Source organism: Spea bombifrons, chromosome 1 (assembly GCF_027358695.1).
Source record: "Spea bombifrons isolate aSpeBom1 chromosome 1, aSpeBom1.2.pri, whole genome shotgun sequence".
Classification (NCBI taxonomy): domain Eukaryota; kingdom Metazoa; phylum Chordata; class Amphibia; order Anura; family Pelobatidae; genus Spea; species Spea bombifrons.
In genome coordinates, this window is record NC_071087.1 from 81,504,829 (window position 1) to 81,523,735 (window position 18,907).

The 18,907-nt window shown below is 38.4% G+C and overlaps 1 protein-coding gene across 1 annotated transcript; it reads right to left on the minus strand.

Annotated features, from left to right (window-relative positions):
- Positions 1–3,212: 3,212 nt before the first annotated feature.
- RAB8A (RAB8A, member RAS oncogene family) lies at positions 3,213–18,293 on the minus strand. Its single transcript, XM_053465707.1, has 8 exons — positions 18,109–18,293; positions 12,661–12,721; positions 11,079–11,139; positions 6,313–6,390; positions 5,911–6,000; positions 5,338–5,403; positions 5,044–5,094; positions 3,213–3,850 (listed from the first exon to the last, which is right to left on the minus strand). The coding sequence occupies exons 1-8, from the start codon at positions 18,230–18,232 to the stop codon at positions 3,758–3,760; spliced, it is 624 nt and encodes a 207-aa protein (XP_053321682.1). The 5' UTR covers positions 18,233–18,293; the 3' UTR covers positions 3,213–3,757.
- Positions 18,294–18,907: the final 614 nt, after the last annotated feature.

Below are 18,907 nucleotides of genomic sequence, written 5' to 3' on the forward strand. Positions count from 1 at the left end.
ATAATGGTAGTCTATATTAAGTCTGAGATATAAGCATACCTAGGAACTCAACTGATTTTACCCAGAGGCTTTGGTAATCAGAGATAATTACAGAGCCACTGAGGCTGGGCCTCATCCAATCTTGCCCCTTTCCAATCTGTTGGAGGCTATACCTGCAGAAGGCTAGCCATCTTAAGGTTTGTTTTTACACAAGTTATGCTAGATAGAAGGGATTGTTTATCTTGCAGTTTCAAAGAGAAACACCATGAGGGTTATATACAAATTTTTATTCGGGTTGAATCAATTCTGCTGTTTGGATAATTGTATTGGTTGTTATGCTTTTAAGACAACTTTTTACTTTAAATACATACACCCCTATCTATGCAAATTGGCCTATATAAAAGAGTGTGTGTTTGTGTCTACCTTTTCCCAACAAGATATGGCATGATAGGAGACATTAAGAGACAACTGGAGAGGCTACAATCCCATGCAATTTCAAATATTTGATCCCATACGTGGGTGCTGCAGTGCCAAAAGGATCCGGTCCGGGTCCCAAATTGTAACAAAAACAAATACTTGCACCGGCCAACACCAGCAAATCACACGGGGATATCCATAAATGTAGAAAAATTAATTTATTAAGCGTCCGAGGACGGTAAAATCAAGGAGGGCAACAGAACAAAAACACGAACAAAAGGCTAAAACGCTTGATGTGTTTCGCACAAACTGTGCTGGAGTCCTCTGGTGCAACTATATGTTTTTATGATAGCAGACATTACCTTGACCTGCAGTTATTTTTATGTAGGTAGAACTCAGGGTTATGCTGGGACCATTTTACATTCCATTTTGACTTTACCATTAGAACCCATCTGTAACAAGGACTGGTTTATGACACTGCTCTAACGATACTGGAAACCCTAGAAAGAAACGTTTGAAGACTAAGACCTTACTTGAGGACATCAGCAACTTAAGAAATTAGAGCCAATATCTCATATGTAACTTTAAAATACACTTTTAATTTGAATTTATTTTTCCTGAAGTGCAGTTGTTGTAAACAAAGCAGGTTATTACAGACATCCAGCAGAACATTTAAAGTTTTGATCATACCAAATGAAAAAAACATTTTTTTATATAATTATATATTATATATGAAATACTGCAGAGGCCATCCCAGTCAGTTGGTTTTAAAAGGGAGTTCCTGCTTTACTTTATTTTTCGGAATATCAAAGGATTACACTATCCCTTGTAATAATTTGCATAATCTTTTTAAGTGTAAAACTGAAAGTGATTAGTTGGACAGAAAAGTCATTGAAGGTATAATTCTACAATTTGACAGGAACTGAACTAAAAAAGAAGAAGAGAAAAAACAGGGCCACTTTAACAAGTAACATGGTATTCAACATCCACAAATCCACGTTAATAGTCAGGCGTTACGTAAACTTAATTGTAGAACATAAGTTCGGGGTTTGGTATGAAACGGGTTTCTGAAAAAGTGATCTTTCCACCATAGCAACTGATGTAGAATTCCTATAGTTGGGACCATTACATCAATTTCTATGGTAACAAGACCACTTTTGAAATGTTTTCATAAAAAAAAAGGTTTTGTGTAAAGAGCTGTGTGTCATATGGTTCTCGAATTTGTTTAAACAAATATCAATATACCTGAACTTCATCAAGCGGATTAATAAATTTACCTGACCATTTTGAGTCACCCAGAATAATCCCTAAAATAGTAATTTTAATGGACAATGATCTATACAAATAAGATAAAAAATATATATAGTGGAGTGTTTTCAAGTTAATTCTGCTAATTATTTCAACGTATATGGCTGTTTCTCTTTATTACCAAACCTTTATTTACCATTTGTAAACAAAACAGAGTCAGTCATCATCAATGTCTTTATGAAAACTTAATCCCCCCCACCCCTTTTTTTTTTTTTTTTTTTTGCACGACCATTAACCTTCTAAGAAACATAGTTCTGAAAAAAGGACATCGCAACCCACATTATTTGTTCTGGAAGGTTGAAAATTCCTGGTCTACAGCACACCGACATTTAGAAAGAAAAAAAAAAGGAGAACATACGTTAATACTACAGAATAGGTGTATAAGAGTATAGAGTATAGTATGGAGATATTCTGCGTTCAGTACATTTAGCCTTTGCAGTTGAAGATGATGCTATTGTTATACTCTATTGGAGATCTTTTATAATTTACAAAGATTTCCAAAGACTACAATTTGAAACAATCGCAGAATGCTTTTTCCTGCAAAGAGATCTCCTCCGTGAGTATGAACACTAGCATTAAATCTCTAGATTTGTGTTGTCATTTTCATCACACAAAGCTACATACGGTTTTAATTAGGAATGCTCCATAAAGCTAGACCTGGTCCTTCAAAAAAAAAAAAAATCAGAGGCAATGTACAGAGTGCAAATAGATGTCGGTCCTATACAAACCATTCCAAACCAAATCAGATGTTGTATGATTTGTCATTAGTTCCAAAAAGTGAATTCCGCTACAATGTTTTTGAGCAAGAGCTACGGAATGCAATCCAGCTTTTTATTATGGCTCATACAGAGTCTTAGCTGGAACGTGGAGTAAAAGCTGCTAGAACCCGGAGGATTACACAGTGGTTTTACGCAGCTATTAAGTGCCATTGGAGGAGTCAGTTATATATATACACCTCCATCGGAGACTGTCAGAACTCATCTTCAACACATTAAGCAACAGGGAAAGGGACATGGAAAGGATGTCTGTGTATAGTCTTTCCTTTTGATAAGCCAGTTGAGGGGCATACACGGTATGGTACTAACTCTGTTTTTCCTGAGTATAGCATAGAATATCCGACACCCTCGCACAAATGAAACATCTCCAAATGATATCCCCATATTAACAGACTTGCCACTAAGTTCTGTTCTGTTTCCCAGATAAACAGGTTCTTCCTTGCAGTTAATTCCGCTACATTTTGTCTGGCTAATTGGACTACTTGCAAGCTGGCATTAAACAGTGGAATGTAAAATAAAATGACTCACCTTGATGGAACGGTTTCTACTTTCGTGTAGAAAATAGTTCTCGCATTCATGCTTAACTACAACCCAAGGCAAGTATGCATTAGAAGACAACTACACTGGAAAGGCAGGAATAGACCTGACAAAAGTCATTGCTATCAGCTTACAATCTCCTTTATATTTATATATAATATATATCTTTATATTACAGAAATGTAGAATCTACTCTTTAATTTAAAGCAAAAAAGGAATTTATTTTGGTGTCTACCAATATCTTTGATATGAAGAGGAAGACTCGTTTTGGAATGTAATTGAAAGGTGCATATATATAGATACATACATGTGTGCTTGTGTGGATGTATACTAATATACAATACACACACTGTGTACAGATTATTATGTATGTACCCATGTCAAACGGTACAGAATATTTTGGTTAACAAAAATGATGTGTAAATCAAAATATGGTTCTGAATGAATATGTGGAACTGTTACTATTGGACTTTAAATTAAAGAAAAAAAAAAATCAGATGGGTCAAATGGTTATAGTTGGCCAAACAGAATGACAAAATAACAAACCCAATGAAGAAATGTACAAATTCAGAACTTCTAGATGAAACAGTTACTATGGTAGACAGTGCCTGTCACGCTCAGAATGCCGGAGAGTGACAGAGCTGGTGGTTTAAGGTGTTGCCTCTGCAAAGACGATGGGAATTCCAATACAGGCACAGTTCAGTTAGTTGGAGTGCACAACTCCATTAAGGCGATGTTCCTCACAGAAGGACACATCTGAAGAAACTGCTTTTCTTTTGTTGGTCTGGGGTGATTTTGACTCCTTGGTTGCTCCCCTGAGGACTATTCCCCTCCTAAAAAAAAAGAAAGTATAAAAAAGGTCAGCATGCCAACAGACCTCAAAAACTGCAAAAGCCTCTCCATAACGGTCGCATGGTTTAGTGATGCAGCATGTCAGACTAGATGGGCCAAATGATTCTTATTAGCCGTCACATTCTATGTTTCTATGTCATTCTAGATTTAAACTGAAGCAGGACATTTTTAGTAAGCAAATCTGTTTCACTAGCTGCAGTTTTACTCAACTCCAAGCAGTGTTTCATTGATATGCTGCTTGCAGTCTGAAAACCCACCATATGGCATCTGTCAGGGGCACAAGGTTAAGGGTTGGACTTAGTGCAGCTCTGCTTTGCCACTCTCATGCTGGCTAGCTTAACGTACCATTGCATGGAAGGACAGACTAGCCGCAAGGGCTTCCTTTGAAACATCAGTGAGTAAAACAGATAGGCTGCCGCATTAATACACGTTGGAAGATGTGAAAATAAATTTAGATAAAAAAAAAAAACAAAAAAAAAAACCTCTATTATGTTTAGACATCTGTGCTGGTGCAGAAGAAGAACCGCCTCATTGAGGTGCGCACACATAAAAAGCTAAATGAGAAAAATCCAGAAGCAGGAGGAGCACACCACTCTGTGGCTATTGTTCTTCTTAAAAGGTTTATGAGGGTGTACAGATTATTGGTTAGGGATGAGAACATACTTTCTAGGGATATGCATATGTTTACTACCCAGGGGTGATCTAAAACTCTTCAAAAAAAAAAAAAAGAGACAGTCCACATTGGACCAGCCAACTGGCAGAGGCAGGAACGGGTCATATAATGTGATGTTGTGTTAACCCAGTGGTAAAAGCAAGGCCCAAATTGGGGGGGTAAGCATGTATGTAACTGTTAGCTTGTGCATGTAAGTTTGTTTAAACGGGAGAGTGTGCAAATGTGTGTGCCACTTGACTTTACCTGCCTCGAGCCATAAGGTGCAAGTTTTCATATCTATTTTACATGTATCTATTATGCACATGTATAGATGTCATCTAGAGAAATGTTATAGGTAAGTTTTATATAAATTGGATTGTGTCAATAAATGATTGTCACAATGTTAAACAAAAAGGTGGGGTCCCATAATAAAAATTGTGAAATCTTATTAAACATCAAATAGAAAGCCAAAAAACAAGCATTCCTGTAAAGCACTGCACACATTTGTAAAGGGGTGCTTACCATTTTCTTGTCCATTTTTGCTTTGATGTCTCTTGCCAATGTAAAAAATGCCTGTGAATAAAAAAAAGTTTTAGGATTTCAGTATTTTGTTTCATTTTTAATATAAATAGTTGAAATTTATGGACTCTTTGCAATCACGATTTGTTGTGCTCGTCACACCTGCTATGAAGATTGTTAGGCAACTTTCATTTCATCGGCTACTTACTTAGTACTCTTTTTTTGTGCAATTATTAATCGAGGACACACATATATGACTGTCAAAGAGAAGAGGGGTTTAAGTGATCTCATACTTACATTTTCGACATTGATATTTGCTTTTGCACTAGTCTCCATGAACTTTATTCCATACTCTAGAGCCAACTGAAAAAGAAAAGAAAAAAGATGTAACATAACATCAGCTGAGGCTGGTTCATCCATCTAAGGTTTGCTAGTAGATTAATTTCATTGAAAAGAACTGGGAAGCCTTCCTTAAAATAAATTTAAGCCGTTATGAAGATATTGTGGCTTAAACATTCATTGACTTATTTATTAGAGAAGCAAAAGCATTTATAGGGACACTTCAGCTGTCATATACACTTTAATGCATACAACAGCTGAGGGCTCCCATTCAATTTCCATTGTGTTCCAAAATATACTCTAATATGCATTCTTCCTTCATAGGTCTGCCAGGATCTCTACCTAAACTGTTCTCGAAGAAGAAGTCTACTTTCACAAACACCACCAAGTGCATAATACATTACTGGAACGGGCATTTTTTTTTTACCAGCACTTAAAAAATGTTTACCAAACGTGTGACTTTTTCTTCTAACATGTAACTTTATAAAAAAAATAAATATAAAAAATGATCAAGATGAAATTGCCCCTTACCTTTTCACCCTTCTCTTTGGAAACTTGACGTTTTTCATTGACATCACATTTGTTGCCCAGGATCATTTTCTCAACATCGGCTGATGCATGCTGCAAAACAGTTGTTCAGTACAGACTGAGGAAGGGTAACAGCATATGCATTCTACCAATGTAACTTAGCAAACTGTCTTGCTTTCAGCACCACATATAAGATATCGGTGTTAGCCCAAGAACCTGACTTGGCTGCAGTGCCATCCACTTCCTAGTGCAGTGTTAAATCCGTTCCTTTCCATTCACTTTTAGACATTTTCTCCATAATTTCTTTCATATGGATTCTCAACATTTGCTGTTCTAACACATAAAATAAATCTATGCATAAAAAAGGATCTGCACGGGTTACCAGGATACATTTCAGATACAAACCTCTTCAATATTTCGGATCCAGTTCTTTATGTTGTCAAAGGATTTCTCATTGGTAATATCATATACCAGCATAATGCCCTAAAATCACAGAAAACATTAGTTATACACCTAACAACATAGGAAATGAAATATGGAATTACTAGAGAGCTATTACCAACATACTGGGGTTAAACATCAAACATTTTTTTAAGATCCTTTAAGATCTTCGTTTACTTGTAGCTTTAACATAAAGAACAGAGGCCACATATTGCCAAACGGCACAAGAATTGCAGCCTTGATTCAGCAATAAGTGGCTTATGCGCAGGGAACTTTTCCAACACACAGGTAGGATGAACAGTGGTTTAGTTATCTAGGAGATGAAACTATATACACTGAACAGCCATAAGATTATGACCACCTGCCTAATATTGAGTAAGCACCCCTTATGCCACCCAAACAGCCCTAACCCGTCGAGGCATGGACTCCACTAGACCTCTGAAAGCTTCCTGCGGTATCTGGCGCCAAGACGTTAGCAGCAGATCCTCTAAGTCCTGCAAGTTGCGAGGCGTGGCCTCCATGGATGCATCCTGGTGCCGTGTGTTCTCCAGGTAAGTGACGTTCACGCACCGAGCCATCCACATGATGTAAAAGAAAATGAGAGTCATCAGACCTGGCCACCTTCTTCTGTTGCTCAGTGGTCCAGTTCTTATGCTCACGTGCCCATTGTAGGCGCTTTCAGCAGTGGACAGGTGTCGGCATAGGTACCCCGACTGGTCTGCAGCTACACGCAACAAACTGAGATGCAATGTGTGTTCTGACAGCCTATCAGTATCAGTATTAACTTTTTCAGCAATTTTTGCTACAGTAGCTTGTCTGTTGGATTTGATCACAAGGGACAGCCTTCAACGTCCATATGCGAGCCTTGGCCTCCCACGACACTGTCGCTGGTTCACCGCTTTTCCTTCCTTGGACCGCTTTTGATATTGACCACTGCAGACCAGGAACACACAATTTGGCCCTTGACAAAGTTGCTCAGACCCCTACACTTGTCCATTTGCATATCAACTTTGAGGACACTTGCTATCTAATATATTCAACCCACTGACAGGTGCCATGATAACAAGATTTTCAGTGTTATTCATTTCACCTGACATTGCTCATAATGTTATGGGTGATTGGTTTATACACACACACACACACACACACACACACACACTATATATAACCAGCATTTATAGAAGTGAAGGATTCATATGTCAATTTAAGTTAAATACAACCATTCAAATAATATATCTGCAATACAAACAAATACAAAATTGACTTTTGCCAATATGCTGAAATACATTTAAACACATAAATTTGCTCAACAAGATCCTGAGAATTATACATCTATAAGGCTTAGATGAACATACTCATTTAATGAACAAAATTGTGTGTATTATATACATCGGACAAAGTTTAGTTTCATCCATAAGATGTCACTAGATAAATACTGAAGGAAAAAAGAAAAGAAACAGATCCAACCATATTTTTCCATGTTGATGTTCCCTATGCCCTAAAAACGGACTTTGAAGTTTTAAAATGCTCGTGTTGCTTAGCAACAGAACACTGTCATTCAACTATAGACCTGTCCTGTCCACTGTGTCACTACATGCAACACTCCTACAACACCCTCACTTGCCTCATATGAAGACTAACTAGCAGAGCTCCACGTATGTTAATATACAAAGTCAGAATTATTACAACACATGCATATTTGTTTCTGTTCTTTCTCCTCTCTTCAGCTGCTAACCTGAATTGACTAGATCACTAGACCCATTTAAACCAAGAGCTTGTTATTTAATTCACCATAAATTCACATTTTTGTGTTTAGAGCATACACAAAAATAGCAAGTTGAGCATAAAAGAAAATCAATTCAAATAATTAATGTAAAATCTATTAATATTAAAATGAAAAGATAAAATCAATTCATTAAGATCCTTGAGTACAGTAATAACCCATTATGTTTTGAGGACAAGATGCTCCATTTCATTCTACACTATTTCTTATAATTGCGAATGCTTTTAGACTGGGTTGGATGGCAATTTAAAAACTTTTGGGTTCCTACATTTTTTATGTATTTGTTTATTTTAATTGGCATTTGGTGATAAGGTATTTGGATGCCTGTAATTGGTATTATTTAGCTTTTAACTGTTTTTGAGCTCTTTATAGGTGTTTGGGATCTTGTAACCAGATAGTTCCTATCAGTGGCGTCGCTACAGGGGGGCAAGGGGGGGCAATTGCCCCCCCTAGGTTAATCCTTGCCCCCCCCCTGTTACCCCCTGCCGAAATTGGAATAAAGTCGCAATGCGACTTTAAATCCCGTCTTTTTTTTTTAATTTATTTATTTTTTTAATGTGGAGGAGAGAGAGGGTGCGGCCCGCGTAAGATCGGCAGCCAGGGCAACCGATCTTACTTGGGCCGCACCTCGAGCCCTGCTACTTACCTGTGGGAGGGTCTTCTGTACTGCATAGAGGAAGTGGAAGCTAGCAGAGAACGCAGAGGGAGGCCGCGCCCCCTGCTGAAGTCTGTGAGCGGCATCGAGGAGCTGCAGTGCAGGTAAGGGGGTGGGGAGGGTGTTTGAATGAGTATGGGTGATTGAGGGGATGAATCTGTGAATGAATGAGTATATGAATGAATGTGTGTGTGATAGCATGGATGTGTAAGTGCTGGAACCTTGGCATGATGGAACTGTGATTGCTGTTAGCAATCACACTCCTATCATGCCAAGTCAGCCAGTACATGCTGAAACCTAGCTAGCAGCCCCCCTTGTGTATTGATGCTGCCAGCAGTATGGGGTCTGCACATCACTTACAGCCACCCTGTACCAGCATGTACTGGCTGACTTGGCATGATAGGAGTGTGATTGCTAACAGCAATCACAGTCCCATCATGCCTAGGTTCCAGCATTTACTGGTTGGATGTGTAAGTGCTGGAACCTAGGCATGATGGGACTTTGATTGCTGTTAGCAATCACACTCCTATCATGCCAAGTCAGCCAGTACATGCTGAAACCTAGCTAGCTGCCCCCCTTGTGCATTGATGCTGCCAGCAGTATGGGGTCTGCACATCACATACAGCCACCCCGTACCATCATGTACTGGCTGACCTGGCATGATAGGAGTGTGATTGCTAACAGCAATCACAGTCCCATCTTGCCTAGGTACCAGCATTTACTGGTTGCCTTGGTATGATAGGAGTGTGATTGCTGTGTGGGCAGTGTGGACGCAACCTGTGATCTATGCCTGTAATTTAGGGGGTTTTAAATATACCTTTTAATGCCGTGTTTTCATGTGAATTCCAGTTGATCTATACCTGCAAAGCTGGGTTTTTGCGTTATTCTGTAGAGCCATATCTATATATTTCCATACATTATTTATGTATACCTGCGAATACAGTGTTTGTATGTCTTATTCAGTTGATTAATACCTGCAATGCTGTTTCCATGTATTTATTTGATCCATACCTGCAATGTTACTTTTCATATACTATTGTATACCTGCAAATACAGGATTTGTATGTCTGATTCTGTTTATTTGATATATACCTTCAGTGCTGAGATCACAAGTGAATATCAGTTGATCTATACATGTAAAGCTTGGTTTGTGTGTTAATGTGTTGATCTATACCTGCTATCGGCAACTGGGGCTAATATTAATATATATATATATGGGCAGCAGGGGCATCAATACACAAGGGGCAAAAACACTAAGGGGGGTATAAACGACAATGCAGTGTGAAAAATCCATCCTGATGCAGACGTCTGTGACGTTGATTGTGTCCTGCTGTTTGTGTGTTTTTGGTTATCAGTGTAGCAGAGCCTGTCCTCGGGTGTGTGTGTGTAGGTGTTGGTGTGGCAGAGCCTGTCCTGGTGTGTGTTTGGGTGTTGGTGTGGCAGAGCCTTTCCTGGTGTGTGTGTTCAGTTGTCAGTGTGGCAGAGCCTATCCTAGGGTGTGTGTTTGGGTGTCAGTGTGTCAGAGCCTGTCCTGGCGTGTGTGTGTTTGGATGTGGGTGTGGCAGAGCCTGTCCTGATGTGTCTGGGTGTCTGTGTGGCAGAGCCTGTCCTGGTGTGTGTGTGTGTGTTTGGTTGTCGGTGTGGCAGAGCCTGTCCTGATGTGTGTGTCTGGGTGTTGGTGTGACAGAGCCTGTGTTGGTGTGTGTGTCTGGGTGTTGGTGTGACAGAGCCTGTGTTGGTGTGTGTGTTTGGTCATCTGTTTCCTGGCACTTAACTTACAGTAGGAATTATTTAATTTATATTTATCCAGAGATAAAACGCCCTCCTGAAGTTGTAGTGACTTCAGGGGACAAAATGTTCAAGGCCCTGAAATCATTTAGTGGAAAAGTTATTTATTGTGTTATAATATTTATTTCAAGGATTAGTCGCACTCAATTGTGGCTTCAGGCTTCCCATGTTGAATGATCAAGTATTATTTTAGCCCAATAACAAAAGTATAATTCCATAGCACATTACTTTTGGAAATTATGAATGCCCCCCCAGTTTGACTGTGGTATCTTGTGTGCCCCCCCTATATATTGTTTCTAGAGTCACCACTGGTTCCTATTATGATGGTGTCACAAAGCGCCTCTACACATTCTGCCGGCCTCCCCACTTTATGCACATCACAGTTTGGCCGTTTCGCTACATATTTTCAGCAAACGCGGTTATCCCAATGCATAATTGTCTGGCTTTTTCTGACAAGCAAGGTTAAAACCCTAAGTCTGAAGAGCCCTGTACTACAGAACCTACCATTGCTCCACGGTAATATGCAGTGGTGATTGTTCGAAACCTCTCTTGCCCAGCTGTATCCCTGAAAAAAAAGTTAAGAAAAAAATAAATAGGAAGGAACAGTAAAAAAAAAACAAACTTTAAATTGGCAGCTATCCATAAGTTTATTTAATGAATGCCACAATAAGACAGCTAATCTGCATTGATCTTCAATTATTTGCCATCATTATAAGGGTTATAGGTTTAAGGTATTACTTATAGTATTTTTTTATGTTTTATAGTACTTTTTAACATGCTTTTATAATTTGAATTAAAACAAAAACTGTATTGGACAAGGAAAGGGAAACACACCTTGTGCATACAATGCAACTTGAACCATGTTAAAATAGTTAGCTAAAAGGGTGTAGGTAAAGAAAATCACCACTCCCAAGGACCAAACAATATGGGATGTTGGCAATTTCACCATTCCGTTGCTTAGTATGGCAAAATGCATTTTTGTATTTTGTTCCAGGATCACTTGTTATTTATATCTGCCATTATTTCGAATCTGGTTTTAAACATCAAAAAAAGTTCAAATTCAAGTTCAAACACATGTTATGTGACACAGTACTCACAATCAAGTAACACAATAGGTAAACTGAGCAATTCACGTATATGTTCATATTTACTATAAAACCTTAAGTCAAATGGCCTTCCGGAGGAAGTATCAGCAATGTGTATATTGATACGCACTTTAACATGTGCATGTTTGCGCCACACCATTAGAGAGCAGAATTCTGGAACAAGGTGATCTAAAGTAATTAATTGGAAAAATAGGAACCTCTGTATAAAGACATTAGTTCAGGTCCGAGCATAGATATACTTGTTGGTTCATTCAGATTCTTAATAGTGGTTTGTAAAGCAAACACTCTCCAAGTGTATTGTCCCCACCACAATCTACTCATGCCCCTGGTAAGCAGCTCTGTGGTTTTGTTCTGGTTTTTCCAATATATTTTTAAAACGAAAAACCCTCTGCATTAAATCCAGAGGCTGTGGGGTATAGTATTTTTTTTCCCCCAAGCCACATAAAAATGACATGACCGTTCTTTTCACAGTTGACATACTCCAAAAGCTATAAATTTCTCTCCCAAATCATGGTAGCCCTTAACGTCAGTTGGTTTGCACAGCACTACAAAGTGTCTCAGAAAAGTCATTATTGGATCTGTGTAATTTTGAAGAACGACTTTGCCCATGTCCCGAGTCCTTACCTTCAGATCTCTAAATCCACCTAAACAATTGTAATATTTTAATTATATTTTCTGAATTAATTTAATTATTCTGAATACCATCTTAAATACATGTTTTTTATTTTGCTGAGAAGGTAGCAGATGCATAGAACACCTTCCATCAGAAGGGATAAATCAGAGACTAATACAGCGAGAGGATTTAAACACGCATAGAATAGATGGGTCAAATGGTTCTTTATTTGGCGGTTTCTGGTTGGATAAAGGGACAGTCATATAACAAAGCAGTCCATATGTGTATTCTTGGGATAGGGTAAAAGGCATTATAACCCAAAATATATTTCTTGATTGCATCATGTGATATTATAACAAAAGCTTACCATATCTGTAGTTTAATTCTTTTTCCGTCTAATTCTATAGTTCTGATTTTAAAGTCAATACCTGTGATGGAAGACATAAATGGATAAAATGTTTCTGTAAGTACATCATATAATTGTTTAACACCAAACTTTATTTAAAGACGTAAGTAAATTTAGTGGATTAGTTTATCTCAGTAAAACCGAGTTTAGTGGCAAAATCTGCATAACACATTACAAGAGATATGTCACCTTCTCAAATTCAACATTTAAATGTTTGGCACAGGAAATATGCAATGGAGCTTAAAGGTTCAAGCAAGCTATACATGGTTTATATTATGGGTGCAGCTGTCCATTGGAACTACGTAGAACCCCAAAACTCCACACCCACACGTGTCCAAAAAAAAAAGGAAGGTTTTGAAAAATACTTATCTTGCAAATGAAATGAAGCAACTGTCTTTACAGTGTCATCAAAATAATTTCCTGTTCAAAAGAGTAACTAATAAATTCTGCTCCCCAGGCAAGTTTTCTGAACAGCATCACACCCATATCCAGTGGAAAAGATGACCCGAGTTCCTGGATCCTAATCAATGGCACTCCGCTGTGAGTTGGACATCAGTCCTCTACTCTCTGCCTAGTCATTCTTCAGTACAAGCACTGAAATTATTCCTCAGATTAATATAGAGCTCAGATTTCATTCAACTATAAATGACCTACCAATACCAAACCTAATACATCACAGGTCACAGTCAAACCTTCTACGAAGAGCTAAACCTGTACAAACCACAGCCTGTAAAATGCTTGGTGGTGGGAATAGACCTCTCAGTTAGAATGGCGTTGTGGACATAATGAAAACAGGATGTTACACACAACCCATTTGTTTCAGCCAAGCAGCATGTTGGCTTTGTGAAGTTGAAACCCTTTCACTCAATGATTTCACCATGTTCCATCACAGCTCTTGAATACAATGAAATTGGCCCACCTAACAAATGGCCCTTCACTGTTACATAATAGAGAATTTTGTGGGCAAAGAAGATCCACTAGACTTTCCATAGAGCATCTTGAAGGCTAAGCTTTGTGATTTCAAGAAAACTAGGACCCTGCTGACATCACTCCATGCATGAAACATTAAGATTCCCAGAGCTGCTTATCTCAAGGTAAGTCTGCCACTAACTCTGGTCCAGTCAGTATTATCAGAGCCTCCACCAAAACAGGGTCTGTATGCATGGGAAGGTGGCACGCACACACAGTCTGATGGACCAGGGTAGAGCACGCCACAAGGTGTATGCAGCACAATGAGCGGCTATTAGAGAAGCTCCATATAATTAAAAGCAGGGTATATAGCATGTGACTGAAAATGAGGAACAGCTCACAGTTAAAGGTACATACATATTTTTATACATTCACACGTCAGTTTCCACAGCTAATCTTACTCCATGTGTCTAACACTTTTGTGCTGCTACAAAAAGAAATAGTCCAGTCCTTTTTTCCTGTTAAATGCACACTGGAGTCCATAAGGACCCCCAACACATTTAACTTCTCCCTTAGCTGTCCTTGCTGAAAGTATGCTCAGTACAATCCCATTCTAGTCAGAGACACAGTATCAGATCATACATATGCTATCTGAATGCTAATGTTTGTAAGCACCTAATGTATCGGTTTGTCTTAGTCTGTCAATTCTCGTCTTGTCATACCCCTTAAATATATGTATTGTATTAAGCGCTGCGTAGACAGTTGGCGCTATATTAAACAAATAATAATGATAATGTCTTGCTAGCATATACGTGTTACTGAGCATGTGCAAGAAGTTCACATACTTATGTTTCTTGGTTCCAAAAGAAGCAGCTGGGGAGGGTGTAAGTCTGATTTTCTAACTTCAGTAACTAAGCAATGCACGTTCCAGTCTGCACGCAGTAAAATGTATTGGAATCCATACAAAATTGACTTCAACATGCATTAATAAAAATACAAATGAAACTAGACTGTTTGAATGCATCTTAAAGCACAAATAGCTTTTGCATATTACTAAAGACTTTCATTAAACAAGTATAATTTTCAGTTTCATACAGTACATAAAACTTTGTCTGTCCTCAAGCCAGCAGCTTCCAAAGCTTCTCTCTGAGACAGGCTTAATTTTTTCCCAAATTCCCTGCATTCCCCGAAACCGTGCACTCTCTCATATTTGTCCTTCTTTGCACATAGGCAAAGTTGCTGTTTGCTATTGCATTGCAACTTCTCTTAGCCTAACACCCTTGCTGACAATGCAGCTAAAGAGGAAGCAAGCAGACCTTTCCATCCGTTCTATCAACATTAAATAATCCGTGAGATACAATTGCAGCGTGAGGTACCCTGATCATGATATAGGGGTTTTAACGGATGCTTTGATTCAATACCACAAGTTTTAAAAACCATGCTCAACTGCATGACAAAAACTGTTGGTGCTAACAGCATATTTAATATATAATTATCTGTAGCTCCAAAATGGGGCAGTCATGGCCATTTCGTTTCTTATTGCGTTAAGTGTCACAAAGTACCTTCCAACTATGTTTGCATCACCGTCCCTGTCTGAATTAAATCTACGGCACTGCTCGGTTCTCGCTTAGTAGCTGACCCCTTGACATCTGGAGTACAGTGAATAAACACTATACGTTAGATAGCAGGAGTGTGGCAGTTAAAACCTTTTGCATTCACCATGCTTTGTAAAGGACCATCTCTGGCTACTTTCTCTAAAAGAATGGCTGAGCTGGCGTTCTAAAATACATAGCTCAAGCGGCGAGATGACCTTCAAGAAGTCTTCTTTTGGGAGAAAATCGAGTTAATTGTTCCTTTAATAGAAGAAGAAAAAAAAAGTGCTTTTTTTTTCTTTTTTAAAAGAAACAAAAAAAAGTGTGATTTAATGCTTAACTACTTGTACATATTTATACATACAAAGTTTCTGAATACACATAGGGAACTCTATTATTTTCAGATAAAAGGGAAAGCTCTTCCGCAGAATTCTGATAAAAATCCCTTCTTTTTCCAACAGAAACAAAATGTACTTTAAATGCAGGAAACTCATGAACAACACGAGGACAGAAACCAGCAAATCCTATAATTTATGTTCTGTGATTACAAGTTTCCACTAGTCTGGGGCTGAAGAAAAATAATCACTTAAAGGGAAATTCCTATCAACTTTCTTAATGTTCTTGGCTATTATGACATAACTTTTATGCTTTCTCTGCAGCAGCATTATTTTTACACAATCGTATATACACACTGTAGGCCTCCAGGAAGTTGGAATACAGCAGAGGATGACATCAGAACAAGTAGCCTTGGTGTGATGTAATAGGGGTTAGTGATATGCTGTGTCACTAGACTGAAATGGACAACAATATTGCTACATTTCGCTGTCGAGGCACAGTTTCTGACACAAGACATCTTTCTGATTTTCAGTTGCAGAAAAATACCAATATTGGCGTTATTACTATGTACCATCAAAAGAAATGCCACACACTGAAGGAACAACTTGTGACTCAAAATTGAGAACCAGGAAGTAAAGGACAAAATGTTATATGCAAGTAGTTTAACTATTTTGCTTACAAAAATACAAAAATTACCCAGCATGTATTAATTTGTCTTCTTTGTGTCAATGCAGAAGAATGTCTTTTGTGACATACTCCTGCAAATATGGCTAGTCTGCCCTACTTGAAAGCTTTTTGCCTTGACATGTAATAAGTCGTAACTTAGGTTAGTGATGCAATGATTAATACATCACATAATACAGCTATATAATTTCATATAGTACTTTTGTTCTTAAATATATTTTGTATACCATATTACAGCAAACCTCTGGGCATGCTGTTATAGGCAGGCCTGTAATTTGTTCTCACCTGAGCATCAGCTTATGCTAAGATCCGGAAAGACCGGCCCTTCTGAGGATTACACGTTAGCAGTGGTTGCTCCTGAAGCATGATCCAATTTTGAAATACAATCGCGTTCCATGGGCCACTCTATTAGCCGGCACACACGTAAGACATTTGCTTAGCGATATCAGCTAATAGAACAGCATTTAGTAAAGGTAGTTCTGAAACATTAACAAGGGTTTTTCTACCTTAAAATTTCAGGAACATCTACGATGAATTATCACGTGTTTATAAAACATTACAGAACAGAACAGATGATCTATATTGGTTTTTAGCAGTAAACAATTGTTGCAATGCATATGCAGACTGAGGAGTTAAAGTCCAGAGCACTCAATAAATACCAGTGTTTATTATACAATGTGTCCATATACAGTGATATTTTGGAACATATTTACAGAGTGCTCTGGTTATTGTTAGATAGAAAAATAGAGTACCAAATGTTTTGTTTTATTGTGCATTTTGCTATTGTGATGCCTCTAGATTGTAAGCTCATTTGAGCAGGGCCCTCCTCACCTGTTGTCTCTGTAAGTCAGTTTGTTATGTTACATACTACTTATATCCTGTCCACCCATTGTACAGCGCTACAGATTTTGATGGTGCTATATAAAAAACAATAAATAATAATAATATTATATTTGCTATAGCTGTCCTGAAACAGACAGAGAATACAAATTACACAAGCGCCGGACCGCAACAAACCATTCTGATTTTGCAGTATCTAGAACAAAACAAATTGAGGAGTATGAAGGTCCTAGATTTTTTTGGTATTACACATAGATTAATATAACATACAAAAAAAATAAGGCGCCATCAGGGATGTGCTCCAAAGCCTGGATGTTTTGGCTTGATAAAAGACAGGCCGAAGTGATGGAGCATGACCATGGAGAAGAGTAGAGTAGAGAGTATGAAACCAATATCTGGACTGAAGGATAGAAACTATAAAGCAATAAGCAAATCAAAAAAAATAATAGCAGATACGAGCAAGCATTTTCCGAGTAAGCAACTTGGTAGAAAGCGCATTGGAAGAGAGCAGAATAATCTATTGGTATAACTGTTTTATCCTTTGAGTTCCATGAACATGATAGCAAGTCTACCAAAGTCCAGCAGACAAGTCACCGCACATCTGATTAGGAATTCCACATCTACATTACTTCTAATGCCTTTGGTGATTTAAAGTCAGGTATTTCAGCCTGTTAAAAAAAATGTTCATGTGTACATGTATGAATGCTTCAGGGCAAATATAAAGAAACACACTTTGAGACATCTACTGAAGTGCTAACTAGGCTTATACTAAGACATTAAAGCATTTGCTCTTTATAAACACAGGTGAAATGAACCCATGAATAAACTCCACCGCATGCTTTTAAAAGGCAGCTTCTAGACATCTTAGATATGATGGAGAAAATATCTGTTAATGTATAATGGCGACAGAAAGTTGTAAAAGTGCAGCAGAACATGAAAACTATGCAAAAGCCCTGGACAGGCTATGTTCACGTATACACAGACATGTATGTGTCATACATACACACTCCTCAACGTCTCCCACTAGTTGCTCCCAGCGCTCTCTTACCTATGGTGGATATAAAGGTGGAGTTGAAAGCATCTTCTGAGAACCTGAATAATACGCAAGTCTTCCCGACTCCAGAATCTCCGATTAGAAGCAGTTTAAACAAATAATCGTAAGTCTTCGCCATATTAAAAACTACTATACAGGAAATACCAGTACGAGAACACTATTGGCTGTTGCTTGCATCACTCCAAACGTAGGTAACTGTCGATTGGTAGTTAATCGCTCTAACGTCATCATAAACCCGCCCATCTCCAGGGGACCCCCCTCGGCCGAGCCCAGCGTAAAGTTTATCTGGCTATGCGACCGAGTCAAATTGAGAGCTGTAAAATGATTGGTTGGTTGTACGTCAGAGTGGCTGCTTCTTATTGGCTGCCCGGCGTCCGAGGTGGAAAGACTGTAAAATGTCACAGGGGTTATCATTAGAAGGTTTAGGAACACAGTGCAAAGGCCGGCGGGAAACTGGAAGCGTGCAGTCGGTTTACGGTTTTCTGTAACGAGCTCACATCATCAGGAATGAATTTCAGCAAAATGCTGTACTTTGAGGCATGATACTACATGATTAGTGCATGCTTTTAAAACACTGTTTCTGAGAATGCCCATGCTTTTGTGTGGTAGTGTAAATGTTAACAGTTTTCTATAGTTCTGTTAAAAAGATCACTTTAGCCAAAACAAATACAGCTAAAATGCATTTCATGGCATTACTAAGAACCCTCATTTCCACCTTAGCTATTTTGCCGGTATCAACTCGTTGATCAATTGCAGAAAGAAACAAGACAGAAGAAAGAAGAGACAAAGGGAA